The sequence below is a fragment of the Physcomitrium patens genome, chromosome 9 (genome assembly GCF_059467195.1).
Source record: "Physcomitrium patens ecotype Gransden chromosome 9, ASM5946719v1, whole genome shotgun sequence".
Lineage (NCBI taxonomy): Eukaryota > Viridiplantae > Streptophyta > Bryopsida > Funariales > Funariaceae > Physcomitrium > Physcomitrium patens.
This window is the reverse complement of record NC_143418.1, coordinates 17,651,572-17,665,278: the sequence shown is the minus strand read 5'-3', so window position 1 is coordinate 17,665,278 and position 13,707 is coordinate 17,651,572. Positions and strand designations below refer to the sequence as shown.

At 37.5% G+C, this 13,707-nt stretch overlaps 1 protein-coding gene across 4 annotated transcripts; it reads right to left on the bottom strand.

Annotated features, from left to right (window-relative positions):
- Positions 1 to 5,484: 5,484 nt before the first annotated feature.
- Positions 5,485 to 13,488, bottom strand: LOC112286936 (uncharacterized). Of its 4 annotated transcripts, none has more exons than XM_024529363.3 (7): positions 11,948 to 13,488; positions 9,453 to 10,359; positions 9,047 to 9,129; positions 8,750 to 8,847; positions 8,511 to 8,584; positions 8,147 to 8,274; positions 5,485 to 7,947 (listed from the first exon to the last, which is right to left on the bottom strand). In XM_024529363.3, the coding sequence occupies exons 1-7, from the start codon at positions 12,123 to 12,125 to the stop codon at positions 6,890 to 6,892; spliced, it is 2,526 nt and encodes an 841-aa protein (XP_024385131.1). In that variant the 5' UTR covers positions 12,126 to 13,488; the 3' UTR covers positions 5,485 to 6,889. The 4 variants fall into 4 exon arrangements, with proteins under 4 accessions (XP_024385131.1, XP_073392499.1, XP_073392500.1 ...); XM_073536398.2 differs by lacking the exon at positions 11,948 to 13,488 and adding an exon at positions 10,494 to 10,790; XM_073536399.2 differs by lacking the exon at positions 11,948 to 13,488 and adding an exon at positions 10,574 to 10,709.
- Between the last annotated feature and the right edge of the window lie 219 nt (positions 13,489 to 13,707).

The following is a 13,707-nucleotide window of genomic DNA, read 5'->3' as shown; positions in this document are numbered from 1 at the left end:
TGTTAGTTTCTACGCTTGAATGCTTAAGATTTCAGTTGGTTAATTAATCGTGCTTAAAATTTGTATTACGATGCGATATGAGCTACCCCAACCCTTCTCTCCGAATTCTCTCATGTTCGTACATTACGAGGAAGTAGTACTTTGTGATTATGCTGCACCAGTCCATTGGTTCGGCTTAGTGGATATTATAATTGCATTGTGAAATAGTTTTCAATAGTCGATGCTTATGGTGTGAAGGTATGTAGTATTTTTCAATATTTTGTAATTTTGAAGGAGTTCTTTGGATGTTGGCATATGGGCAGTATGGATTTGGTATTTATAAAGCTTTGAGGGAATAGTGTTTTTTTTATAAAAGTAAATTTAAATATTATTCAATTTTATTTGGTAGATTCATTGGTGAATTAGTTAATTTAGTTTAATTTCTATATGCTCTTATCTTGAATATTTTATAAGTAATTAAACATATTGATCAACTCTTGCTCCAAGCATCTTAGTTTTATTAAAATTTTCTTCAATAGATTTGTTCTTTCTTGGTTTTTATCATTTTCAAAATAATAATTTATAAATAATTTTAGTGAAATTTAAATTAATAATTAAAAAACACAATGTAGTTTATGCATCAATCAATATCATGTAGATTTTACAATAAGAAAATTGGTATGTGCTTGTGTATGTATTACTATTTTGGAAACTAATAAATGATATTTAGTGTATTGTCTTTTAAATCTTTTGCTTATTTTTCACTAAAAGTTTTTTTAGAATTCATACATTCTATAATTTCAAATGTCTATCTCATTGGATTTTGGTACTTTTGTTTGTTTTTTTAAATAGAAATAGGTAAATTTCACAAGAAGTTGGTACAAAAAATTAAATTAGTACATGTAGAAGTTGTAGATGGTCAACTTTTATCTTTGATAAAGAAAAACAGAGATCTTTGTAAAAGTATATGGATTATTTTATGTTCAACATATTGACTACAAAAAATTATTGTTCTTTGTATTTGATATTAAGGTCTTTTGACTAATTGAATGAAGCTAAAATTTATGTTAAAATAGATTGACAAAGTACTTAAATATAATACAACTTAAATAAAGGAATTACACTTTTAATAAGGTATGAATATTTTAAATATAATGCCATATCTATTAGACTCTTTAATGCTTCACTTGATTTATAGCATTTGATTAACAAGGTGTTCTATAAATTTCTAAATATTTTTTTGTTTATTCTTTAAATAATACTTTATTTATTAAAAAGAAGATTGTTAAATCAACTCAAGCAAATACTACATTGATCTATCTATCATCATTGGTTGTAGATCTAACCATTTTTTCATTAGTTTTCAACCAATGCGGATTTGACAAAGGAGAATTTTTTGATGATGGTTAGGATGGGTGGATTGATTTAATAAATGCTTAGGTCAATTTAACAATTTTCATTAAAAAATATGAGAAAATATGAATTTTTTTTTGCTTCATATTATAAAAACTTATAGTTGTAGGACTATATTCTAAGATATAAAAACATTAATTTTATATAATTTAAGTATAGTTTTTGTAATGTTTTTATTCAAATAATAGTTCATAAATAGATTTTAAGAAGGTAAAACTATTATAGACATGAAAACTCTATGAATTATACATAATATTTAGTATTTTTAAAATTTAGAAATTATTATCAAATATCCATTAAAACTTTCTTCCAACTTTTTATTCTACTTATAAAATTAACTTTCAAAACCAAAATGAAGTAGAATAAAGATGTGTAAATTTGAAGATTTAAAAATAATTTTCATGTTAGCTAATATTTTATGATTTTAAGGTTTTTTAAAGCCATTTTGTTTCAGAATTGATGTATTAAAAATTTCTTTAGGTGTAATATTATAAAAAATGCATACACATTATATACTTCATTATGTTGTATTTTATTTAAGAAAATTCTCAAGAGTTAAGTTCAATTATAAAACTGGTAGTAAAGAATTTCATGTTGCAATGAATTTATTTCATATATGGCTTTGATATCTAAAAGGCTCTTTTAATCCAATTTTAGATTATATCAATCACAAGAAAATCAAGTATTTTGTGTGAGTACATGTTTAAATTTTTATTAAGTAATTTAAAACATATCTTTGTGATAATTGTATTTAATATTACATATCATCTTAGAAAATGTTATGGCTTTTTCAAATTATATTTTCTTGCACCAAAAGAAAAGAATGCTACATATAATTAACATTATATTATCTTTTTAAAATTAGAACCATTACAACCTTGAGTTTAAATGTCATTAATTCTAACTATTACTATATTTTTTGATGGAGTTTGTTAAAGTACGCTATTAAATCATTTTTTTTAGATATTAAAAATATTTCTAAAAAACTAAAATTAATTAATTTTTAAACAACCTTCTCTATTATAAAAGATAGTTACATATTTTAAAAAATTAAATATAGTTACGTATACTTCAAGCACAATATAACTTCCTCATAACATGAGATTTTGGATATCTAAATATTTTGGAATTTATTTCAAGAGGCTCTTGATGGCATCATATAAATAAGTACTAAATCATTATTTTAATCTTATAATACTTGCTCTTGAAAAAATATTCTATGCCACCAAATGTGTGAAAATTTTCAACATTTATTTATTCTAAAACACTCATGAATGTTTATTTCAATAAATTTTATTACTAATCTTCTAATTCCAAATTCTTATGATTTTATTTTTGAAATAGTGGATTATAAAAAAAAGAATAGCATATTTTTACTTTATATAAAAATATTATTGATAAAGAAACCTTAAAGAAGTTACATAGATATGGAATATATCTTTAGCAATAACCATTGTATTTTTTTATTTTTTTTATATATAATATCTAATCTTTCTTTCATTATGTTTATATTTTTTCTTATTATTTATTTTTTCAATTATAGATGAATGTATTCTCTTTTGACTAGATTCATATCCTTGATATTGTTATTTTTTATATTTATAATTCTTGTAGTAAAGTTGGAATACATGAAAATACTTCATTTGTAGAATATAAAGAGTTTGGATGTAAATTTAGTATTGGCTTTAGAATTGACTAAAAATATGACATCTATTTGTTTTTCAAAAGTTCTTATTTCTTTATTGATTTCAGATATTTGTTTGAAGGATTAGGATTCAGTAGAATTATTTTAACATAATCATATTAAATGTATTTAAAAATAAAAATAAAAATATTAAAAAACTTATATTAATAGTATATTATTAATTATGTTAAATAATTAATAGATTAATTTATCAAATCTGGCAAGGAGAAACTTAATACTTTGTCAAATCCAATAAAGTTATTCATAATATTCAATCAAATCTTACAAATATACTCTTTAATAAAGAAAAGAAATTAAAATATAGAAATCTTTGGCCAAAAAATACCAAGAAATGATTTGAATTAAGAATTGATTAACCATTACTGAAATAATAAATATAAAAATCATAATATTTAATAATAATAATAATAAAATAAATATAATAAATAATATTAGAAGTTTAAGATATAAAATATAGAATTTAAAATACCAAAATAACATCTTTTTCACTAAAATTTATAAAAAAATAAAAAGTAAAAATAAGAATCTTGCCTTGAGACTAGTTTAAATATTAAAAATAAAATACATAATATAAATATATATATTTTAAAATTTTAGAATTTAAAATTTTAGAATAAAATAATATTCTAAAAGTTTTTGATAATTTTTAATTAACTCAATTTCTTTTCTTTAATATTTATATTTCTAATGGTTTAGTTGTGAATTTCAAATTGTGTTATTAGTTTAGAAAAAATAAGATTTTATAAGACATAAAAAAACCCATTTTTCATAAATAATTTTTAATTTAGTCTTTTTTACACTATAAACACAAAAAAAATGATTTGAATTGATTTCCTATATATTTGACATAGAATAGTTAGTTTAGAATTGAATGTGTCTATACATGACATTAAAAAATTAAATTAAAGTTCCTTATGTTCGTAAAAATTTAAGACTTACAATTAAATATTACAAGAATATTCCAAAGAATTTTTAGGTGTTTTTTTTTTTTTTTAAGTTTTCAATTGACTTACCTTTCTATGCTTGCAATTCTAATGGTATGATAAAGAGCATGGATTATGTAGATGCCTAATTGTTTTGTATTTATTTTTTATTTTTTGTTAGATCTAAGTATTTTTTTTAGATAAATGAATATAAAATATATGTTTTAAAGAATCTAAGTAGATAGGTGGATAAAAACAAGACATAATATAATATAATATGATTTAACATTTATAAGTTTTATAGAACCAAAAGAAGAACCAAAACTTGAATCAGTGAGAATTTTAGGTCATTCTCTCTTATCATTGTTAAAATAAATTTTCCCAAATTTTAGAAAAAAAATGTATTTTTGAATGTTAATAATTCTAAAAATAACATTTAAAATAATTTTATAAATCTGATTTAAAACCTTTAGATTCTCAAAAGAGATGAAGTATGATTAGGATCATCTTGAAGTTATTACATATATATATATATATATAGATATATATCTATAGCAACAAAATTTACATAAGAATTATTAAATTTCTAATAAAATAATAGAGAGGAATCACAATAATCAACATTATGCTAAACATAACATATAATAGAATAAGTAGGTCTTAAACTACCAAACTATAATTTTTTTTATCATAATCATCATGAATATAGAATCTTCCTATTCTCTCATTTTTACTAGTAAAAAATTACTAATAATATATCTCAAGAGTAGTAAGATTATTTTTATAATATAAATATCAATTAAAATTAATAAAAATTACAACTAAAGTAATAAGGAAGAAATAAAGAAATAAATAAACACTATGTAACTCCCAAGTTATATATATGCATGTATATATATATATATATATATATATATATATTATTTGTAGTTGTTATTAAATCTATATACTTATTTAATACAAATTATAACATGTTAATGATGTCCATTATTCTAGTTGGTATGTTTTTTAAGAGGATCATATAAATAATCTTATTGTCCTTTAGACATATTATTATTGATTTTGTACTAGCATGGATCAGAGAATAAAAATCTTCTAAATAATCTAGAAATGTCAATTTTAAAAAACTATGTTATGACATTGTGTTTTAAATTTAATACACACTTCATTAGTTTATTCAAAATAATTTTTGGTATTAAAATTTAATAAAATTATAAAACTAAAAGCACCATCAATTTCAATTAGACACTCTTGCATATCATTTACAAATGATATAATATGGTAATTAAGACATGCAATAAACATTTTAACTTGTAATTCAATTTGGTAAAAATTGGATAGAATATTTTTTATGATACGGTGCCAAGAATTCATTTGAATCAATATGGAGCACAACTATAATCTCAAAGACTAAGATGGAAGTAACTTTCGAAAGGCACAATACAAATATTGCTAATTACAATATCTTGCAAGCATTTATATTTAAAAAAGAATAATAAATCCATCTACATTCAGCATTGTTTGCATGGTAGTCACCTGCCCATGTGCATATTTACAACAATGACTTTAACTATTACATTCACAGTCTACAAAGAAGAGGAAATCATAGGAACGAACCCTTGGTTTGCTGCAAACTTAAGACATGCGCGCCCATCTGTGGTATATCCAAAGCACAAGCCTACTAACATTCTGGTCCCTGTCCCACATCGCTCATCAACAAAACCTCGGCCAACGATAGAAACTAATGCTAATAAATGAAAGGCAATGTCCACACATGCAAAGGCTGGGGCTTGCATGTGCACGCTCACACGGTGATGAGTAAGAATCTGCAGCTAGAGTTCAGGTTGTAGCATTTGTAAGGGCTGCACAATACAAGCAGTCCACCCTCTCTACTACTACTATAATGATAAGTCCCCGCACTGTTGAAAGCTTCAGTCTTTCTCTCAGGAAGCATTTACAGAAGGTCTTGCCACAACCTTAAACAATTAAGCACCTCTGTACAGTAACTGAAACACACTCCGACTTCATGCATTGGAAGCAGCTCAGCATTCTAAGGACTTTCTGTTGCTCCCCAATCCAATACGAACGTGACCAGGTCTAGGTTTTAGGGTAAGCACGTGTAACCTCGCGGTGTGATAACTAACTCCACCACACAGCAAGTCACAGTCCGATCCCGCTCGGATCATTGTGATAGTCTTAGAGTTGGTTAAGTTTGATTAATCATTGCCTGTCCAACTCTTGCTTGGATGCCAGCTACAGCATCACCTGGACCCAGTCTGTTGCCACCATCAGCTCCCATCCATCAGATCATTTGCCAAGTCCTGAAGTGCTGGGAGAATTAACTTCAGCATAGCCGTCTCGGCAGCAAATCCATGCAACTGGAGACACCAGTTGCCGGGAACAGACTGGGACACGGACCATCGAAATCTGTGGGCTGAGGAGCATCAGGCGGAACGAGATTGGGGGTGTGGAAAGAAGTCTGACCAAAAACATTGTCGTCCTTATCGTACTGGGAATGAATCCCCTCCTACTAACTGGGCCCATGAAATGAATTGTTTCCGCTCACGCAAGGGCAGAAAATCATCATTGTCATCGATCAATTGTACATGCCGCCAATGTTAAGGTCGGGGGCCGTCGTACCACATAATTTTGTATCAACACTTGCCATATGTGGGACTGTTGCGCTAATGCTAGAACCCACCTCCCTGCTATTGGTTGCAGACAGGGTAATTGCCAAAGGCACTGAGTCAGTGCCCGTGTCCTCCCTCCGTCCAGTACTTGGAATGGCTGCAGTGGCCAACCTGTTGCAATGGCACCATTACCCATCTGCTCGTCTGCTACCCCTCTAAGCTGTCACTCTTGCCCTCTTTCATTCGTTCCATGAGTGCGAGAAAATGGGGCCGGACCCCATGTGCCCACCCATACTCAAGTTGGACCGCTCCGTCAGCCCCTGTACTGTCGTGGAATTGCTGCCGATCCACGGCGACAAGGAGCTGCTCTCTACATAGTTCGCCATCTTCCCTTGTGATCCCGACCCTGGCGACAAGTACAAAATTCCGCTCCGCGATAGGTCTCCCTGCAAGACGGGATCGTACCCCGAGCTTTTCGAGCTCGCTTCCTCGCTCTCATCCACCGAATTCTTCGGGCTATCCACTGCTCCCCTGTCGAGGCTCCCCTGCTGCTGCTGCTGCTGCTGCTGCTGTGGGTAGGCCGAGTTGCTCATTGGTGGCGAGTTCAAAGCCCTACCATCGCCGTCCTGGTACACGCCCGAGCTCCCGCCCTGGAAACCCGACGAGCTGATCATGCTACTGGAGCTTTGCATTCCGTGGCCCATCAGCGCCTGGTTAGCCGAACAGGAGCTCTCACCGGCTCCTGCATTACGATCCTGCGGGAGTGCTTCCAATCCCATCAAGTTCCGCAGCGACGTCCCGTTCGTGGGGGCTGGGAACTTCGATTGCGTACTGGGAGCTCGCATCGAATCCACGCCAAATCCCAACCAGCCTTGCTGGCTATCACCCTGCGGACATGATCCCCAGCTGTTTCTGGCCTGTTGCTGATACAACATCTGCCACTCGTGGGGGTTTTTGGACATCCCACTTTGACCAGACAGCACCTCACTGGTCATCTGACTCCCTGGTGTGCCGGTAGAATGCGTACACATCTGCTGGTCTTCGTCGATCTGGCTGTGCCTGATCATTTGAGCTGCCTGGGTCTGACCTCGGGACTGCAAAGGCGTCGAGATCATAGTTGTCGACAATTCAGTTTCCTTCGCCGCTTTCATTGCCCCTAGCCCGTGGTTGACATTCAACGAACCCTGCTGAATCCTTGCAGCATTGTAACGAGACATGTCGAAGTTTGTGACGGCATTGATTCCACGGAATTTTATCGCGGCAATGTCGTAGGCCTCTGCTGCTTCCTCTTGTGTGCCTGAGTCATACAAAGCCAGTTCATTTTAACCATTAGGTAACATGGGCACCCTGCGAAATCCTTTCAACATTGCAACGAGACCCAGAATATGCTGATGTCTCCGGAATCGATATCAGAAGTCCTATCAGGAGAAACGACCAGGATTTGCAGCGAGGGTAATCCACTAATGTTTACAAATTCATGTGAAACCGGCACTCACTGTAAGTGCCCAGGTAAAGGTCCTTGTTTCCCGCGACTCGCCCAATGCGTGCTTGCCATCGCCCATGCTGATGGTGTCTCGTCACCCCTCGATACATGGATGCTCCTCTCGAAAAGCCACTGCTTTTCCTGTCCACGTCAAGTTGCGACAACGGTTCCATCATGTCAAAGAATGTTCAATTCATCATCACATGCTGCCATGGAGGACTGAAAGCGTAACACCATCAATTCAAAGTTGCGAGGGCATTGCCATGTAAACGCAATCTCTCACAGTCTGTCTCTGTACTGATGAAAACCCTTGTGGACGAATATCACGACCACGTCGACCGCAACCATACTATCAGGAGATTTTTGGAGGATTGTACCTCCTCAACGAGGCCACATACTCCTGCCGAGACATGTTCTTCATCTCCTCCAGCTCTTTTTCATATGTACCAAGCTGTCGCACAACATTCCACCATTCCACGTGCATGAGGCACCGTTCCTCAGAACTGCTAAGCTCAGAGCATCACGCTCGCCACATGCCTTGGCGTCAAGCTCAGAATACTTGTGGACACATTAATTAGCGGCAGAATGACATGACGGCACACGATTCATGACTTACCGGAAAGTTGATGGTGGTGCTGGGACCCCAGTATTTGAGCGCTGCCAAGTCGTAGGCTCTGGCTGCCTTTTCTTCTTTATCATATCCTCCTAAGTATACTGCGCAGCACGTGACAGTGCCCAAACACATTAGATCGTGAGATGCTGCGTATACAACCTTCACCACATAGCAATCATCGCCTGATCATCCAATGACTGTTCTAGCTCAAACTTTCAGCAGACTGTTCTTTGAACTTCACAACGGCTCAGAAGGAAGCACATGGAGAGGGTTCTGTGCTTCAAGTCCCTCCAGTCATACCTTGTCGACCTTTGCGAGTTTGACCTTCCTTTCTACAAGTATTGTCCCACAGATGAGCCTCGTACCGTCCAGTCCAACGATGCCTACAAATCAACACACAATACACCCCCCAACATCCTCAGACCAGGATATGACCCTCAACAACTTCGACCTTCGCCAGGCTAAAATTTAGCTCTCTGCGCCCCTGTCACATCGATTGAATTCATCTGTTGGTGGGGCTGTTGCATAGCATCCACCCTGGCCCATCTGGTGCGTCCAATTGAAAAACAATTGGACGCATACCCATTAACATGTGTGCACAACGGAGAGTTCACAAACATGTGATCGAACTGAACTTGCTGAGGTTAATATACAGATCACATCAGCAACAACCCACCAAGTAATCCAGATGCTTATGCACACCCACCTAGTGACGCCTCTGAACACAGATGTTCTCTGACCGAAGGTATCGATGGACTTGCGGGGGGATGGCTCCTTCCTGCCAGAACGCCCGGCGCCGCGCTTGCGAGGCTCGGCCACGGCAGTGCAATCGGTGGTTAAGAATAATCCGGCGGTTTGGACTGCGTTAGAGATGTTGGTCTCATGGGAGCCGGAGCTCATGGACAGAGTTAGAGGTTGCAGACTGGCCAAGCCGTCGAGTTTCCTCTTATCAACGGCCGCTTGATGTCTTAGCCACATTTTCAATTTATAGTCCTCGCTCCCTGTGTTCAGTGAACCTCCTGAAGGAGACTGTAAGGCACAATCGGACAGCAACTCCGCTGTCGCAGATTGATCCAGCGTCGCTTGAAGAAGGTTCTGCGGGTGCAACCTGGTTCCTGGCAGCAAATTGCCCTCCTGGAACTCTAGCTGCGCACGAGTATTTGGGTGTTCGTAGTTGTGCGGATTGGAGAGGCAGGATTGATCGGGAGCCCTACCGTAAGAAACTTGAAACGACGGCGGGACGTCGTGGAGAGTATCACTGCGTGGTTGCGATAAGTACGGCAAGTTCACGTTGATACGCGACTGGGCGTCGCGGGTGAAGGTTGAGCCCGGGGCTCCGACGTTGTAGTACATGGAGTCTAACTGCTGTTGCTGCGATTCACGGTTCGAATACTGCCCGCCCAAGGAGGATCCGCCCAAAAAATCCTCCAGCTTCGGATCCTCGCGGGTCTCCACTGCGTTATTCTGCATGTCATAGTGGGACTGGGAACTCGTCATCTGCTGGTCACCTACACCTCTCTTTCCCGCGGACCGCAGCAGCTGATCGGCCGTGACAAGGGCGTGCTGGTGGATTCCGCCATCCAACTGCATTGCGCGCGTCTGCGGCCAATGGTCTGCAGTCCAGCCAAGGGGACCATCACAACGCTTAATCATCAGCCTTATCGGAGCAAACGCAGACGTTAGCATCTGTGCCATCTCCAGATTATCTATACCGCGTCGAAACTATACTTACACATTCAAGTCTGACCTAGTCAAAGTGGATGCGTCATATTCTTCGCAGTGAAACTCGAATACTCTCGAACAGTTTTCGAAGACTCGGAAGATCACCTCAGCCTGGGTTCGCGCACTAGCCTGAAAGGAGGATTTACAGGTGCAAGCCTAGAAGTCGGACACGTCTTACAAGTCGCTAAAGCACATCTTGAGTGTGGTGTAGCTATCTTGATACAAATGAGTCACTAGCCACTCAAATATCGATCAAAATGGCAATGAACTGGAGGTTCTACGGGCTTCAGATAGGGCTTCCGCGTCACTGAGACTCCTTAACCCTCCCCCTCCCACAATTCCATCGTGAAGCTGCAAGCGGAAGATCTGCATAAATCTTTCTAACCACTTCTACAGATCGTCACACTCACCAAGATTGTCTACCTACGATTGTAGCACAAATTACTCCTCCTGAAGTGACACTACGATACAAAGCTGACGACACCAGAGCTACGTCAAACCGCAAATCGACATTGTAGTAGCCCTCAAACTGCGTAGCTCAGGATGACCAAGGATAATTAGAAAGGAGAGGATATACAAGTGTATCATTCTCTTTATCACGCCGTCCACTAGCATTGAACTCGTCTCCAAAATAAAACATTTGTTAAATACTCCAAGTCTAGAAGGGCCCACTTCCTTTATTTACTTTCCGGATTGAATGTTCAAAGATCCCATCGTTGACTTTGTCAATACCCTAAAAGGACTACGGGAATAGGTCTCTCCTACTCCAAAGTGATATGCATAAGCAATCAGTTAGTGTTGTATACGTCACGCACACATCCCAAGTAATGAGCTCTCTGAAATTTCATGTAAATATATATATATATATATATATACATATATGTAAATGAATTAAAGCACTACCTCAACTGTAGTATGGGGATCAACGTTGGAGAGCAGCATCGTTTCCAATCGACCTACAACAGGCGGGGGACCAGTTGTGTTTCCTAAGGAGTCAAAAATTATCGTTAAGTTGTGAAGCTCCAGCTTCTCACTCAATTCGAGAAGTTGCTAAAACGGATCATCGTGAGAGACTGAGGCTTTTTTCAAGTACCTCTGCATATTCGTCCCAAAAATTACGCATACAGGGATCTGTTGAGGGTTGACTTTCAGTGACTGCTAATATGGATACCGACCATGATGGCGTCGCCTTGGAACTATTCTAGAATGGCGTTATGCTAATACGATGCAACAGATCAAAGTCTGAGTTACTACCCGCTTTCTCCCGATTACGAAATTGTTCTTCAGAGCTGAATGAAGAACCCAAGGTGAAATAAAAGTGATGTAGAAGAACATCTACGGAAAAGACCAATGCAGAAGGAATTCTTTCATGCATAAGTGATTTATTGAGTTACCACAATCAAAAGAAGTCGAATTCGCTCGGTAAAGGAAAACCTTGGAAACTTTTAAATCGGAGTTCGGAAAAGTTTAAGATCTAACCTGTACTGGGCGACATGCGGAGGGCCTCCATAATGCTAAGGGACCCTTCTGACCCCATCATCTCCATATCGTGGCCAGAATTTTTGTTTCTACCATCGCCGTTGTTACGAAGAGAATTGTAACAATCGTTCACCGAGTTTTGAAAACCGCCTAAGTTGCTGCTGTGGATCTGAGACATACTTGGCAAAATCAGGCTATTGAACTACCAGCCCGGTGGATGACGGGATCAGCCTGCTGTTTCAGGGCGTCAAGTGCAAAATGAAGAGATTGTGGGGTGAACGTGAGCCAGTTGTTCATAACTTGACGAATTCACCTTTCTTACTTTGTGATTGCCAGGAACTCCACGTCATTCATCTGCAACCAGTGCAAACAAAACTCGATGGTTCCGCACCAGGCCTTGAATCCCTGGATTGTGGTATTTTCGAATCAATCTCCTGCAAGCTGAAACGTCTGCGACTTGATGAAGGGAGAGACGCGTCTCACTCACACTGGAAGTTTCCTGGACAAGTTGTGGAAGAACTAGGTGGATTATTTCCCTTGGGTAACAATCTTGTCTAAAGCCTGGCATACTCACGGAGACTGTGTGATCTCATGTAATCAACCGCAGTTCCCACAATAATTAGATAGTGCATATACTGCATGTAAATCTCAAACTTATTGGCCTGCACATGCCAACGCTTCAAGAACTATCCCATCAAGCTCTTCCACGAGGTTTGTTCAGGAACATGAGAAGAGTGATGTTCATCCTGTTATTCTTCGTTACCCTCGTCTGCACGGTCCATGCTACGATGGATGACAATATCCCAAGCCTTCAGTGTCGCAATCGTCAACACACCCTACTGACTGAGCATGAACTACTATGAACGCGCTTCAGCTGCCATGCTGATACTACTCCTTGTCTTCTTGGAAATAGAAAATGTCCTGATGATGTTTTATCATGTACCACAACCTCCTGCAACCATTAAACAGCCGCCGCCTGAACCCTCAGATCCCTGCTTCGATCCCTGGGTTTCAATAGTACTGTCTTGGGTAGGATCTTAGCCACTGACATCGGGTGTTCCAGTCACTTCGCCATCACACCTTATATCCTCGTCTCCACGAGCGTGCTCTCGCTCTCTCTTTCTCTGAATTGCTACGCTCTGGACCCTGGCCGACATTTCAAGCTCCTTATTGACTGATTACGTAGATTATTCGCAGTCCCTAAGAGCGTGGACAGACACTAGTAATACACAGCTCGATTCCCCCCTGTGCAATTGAATTCCAGATCAGGTGCTCGTGTACAGCAGCGCAAAAGATCTTTTCTAGGTCGAAGGTGGCACTTTAACGCCACCACTCTAAACCAGCAAGACATGGCTGGCGACCAACTTAAATGCTCGAGGTAAAATCACAAACTATGACAACTTACTGCCCCAGTTAATGGGAGTGCTACCGTGGCAGCCGGCTAATGCTTGATGCAGTCTACACTAAGTCGCGGCGGAGGAGAATATGGAATGGGACATAAACAAGGTGCAGGGCGGTGCAACTTGGAACGAGACTTGCAGCAGAAGAAGAAGAAGCAGAAGAAGAAGAAAGAAGAGGATAAGGAAGCGTTGCTTCAGTCTTGTAACCCGAGGCTAGAATCTGACTGTTTTTAGACAGCACCACCTGGATCGGCTGGCCTACAAAACCACTGCTGCAACGACGACGAAAACTCCCTCAGCAGACAAAAAACTTATATATATATATATATATATATCAAGTTAACTAAAGGAAATTAACAA

Excerpts from the sequence above, each read along its gene's own strand:
- LOC112286936 (XM_024529363.3), bottom strand. The coding sequence starts at position 12,125 with ATGTCTCAGATCCACAGCAGCAACTTAGGCGGTTTTCAAAACTCGGTG. Across the intron at positions 9,130-9,452 it reads GTGTTCAGAGGCGTCACTAG|GCATCGTTGGACTGGACGGT; the intron begins GTGGGTGTGCAT and ends GTTGATTTGTAG. Across the intron at positions 8,848-9,046 it reads AACTCGCAAAGGTCGACAAG|TATACTTAGGAGGATATGAT; the intron begins GTATGACTGGAG and ends CGTGCTGCGCAG.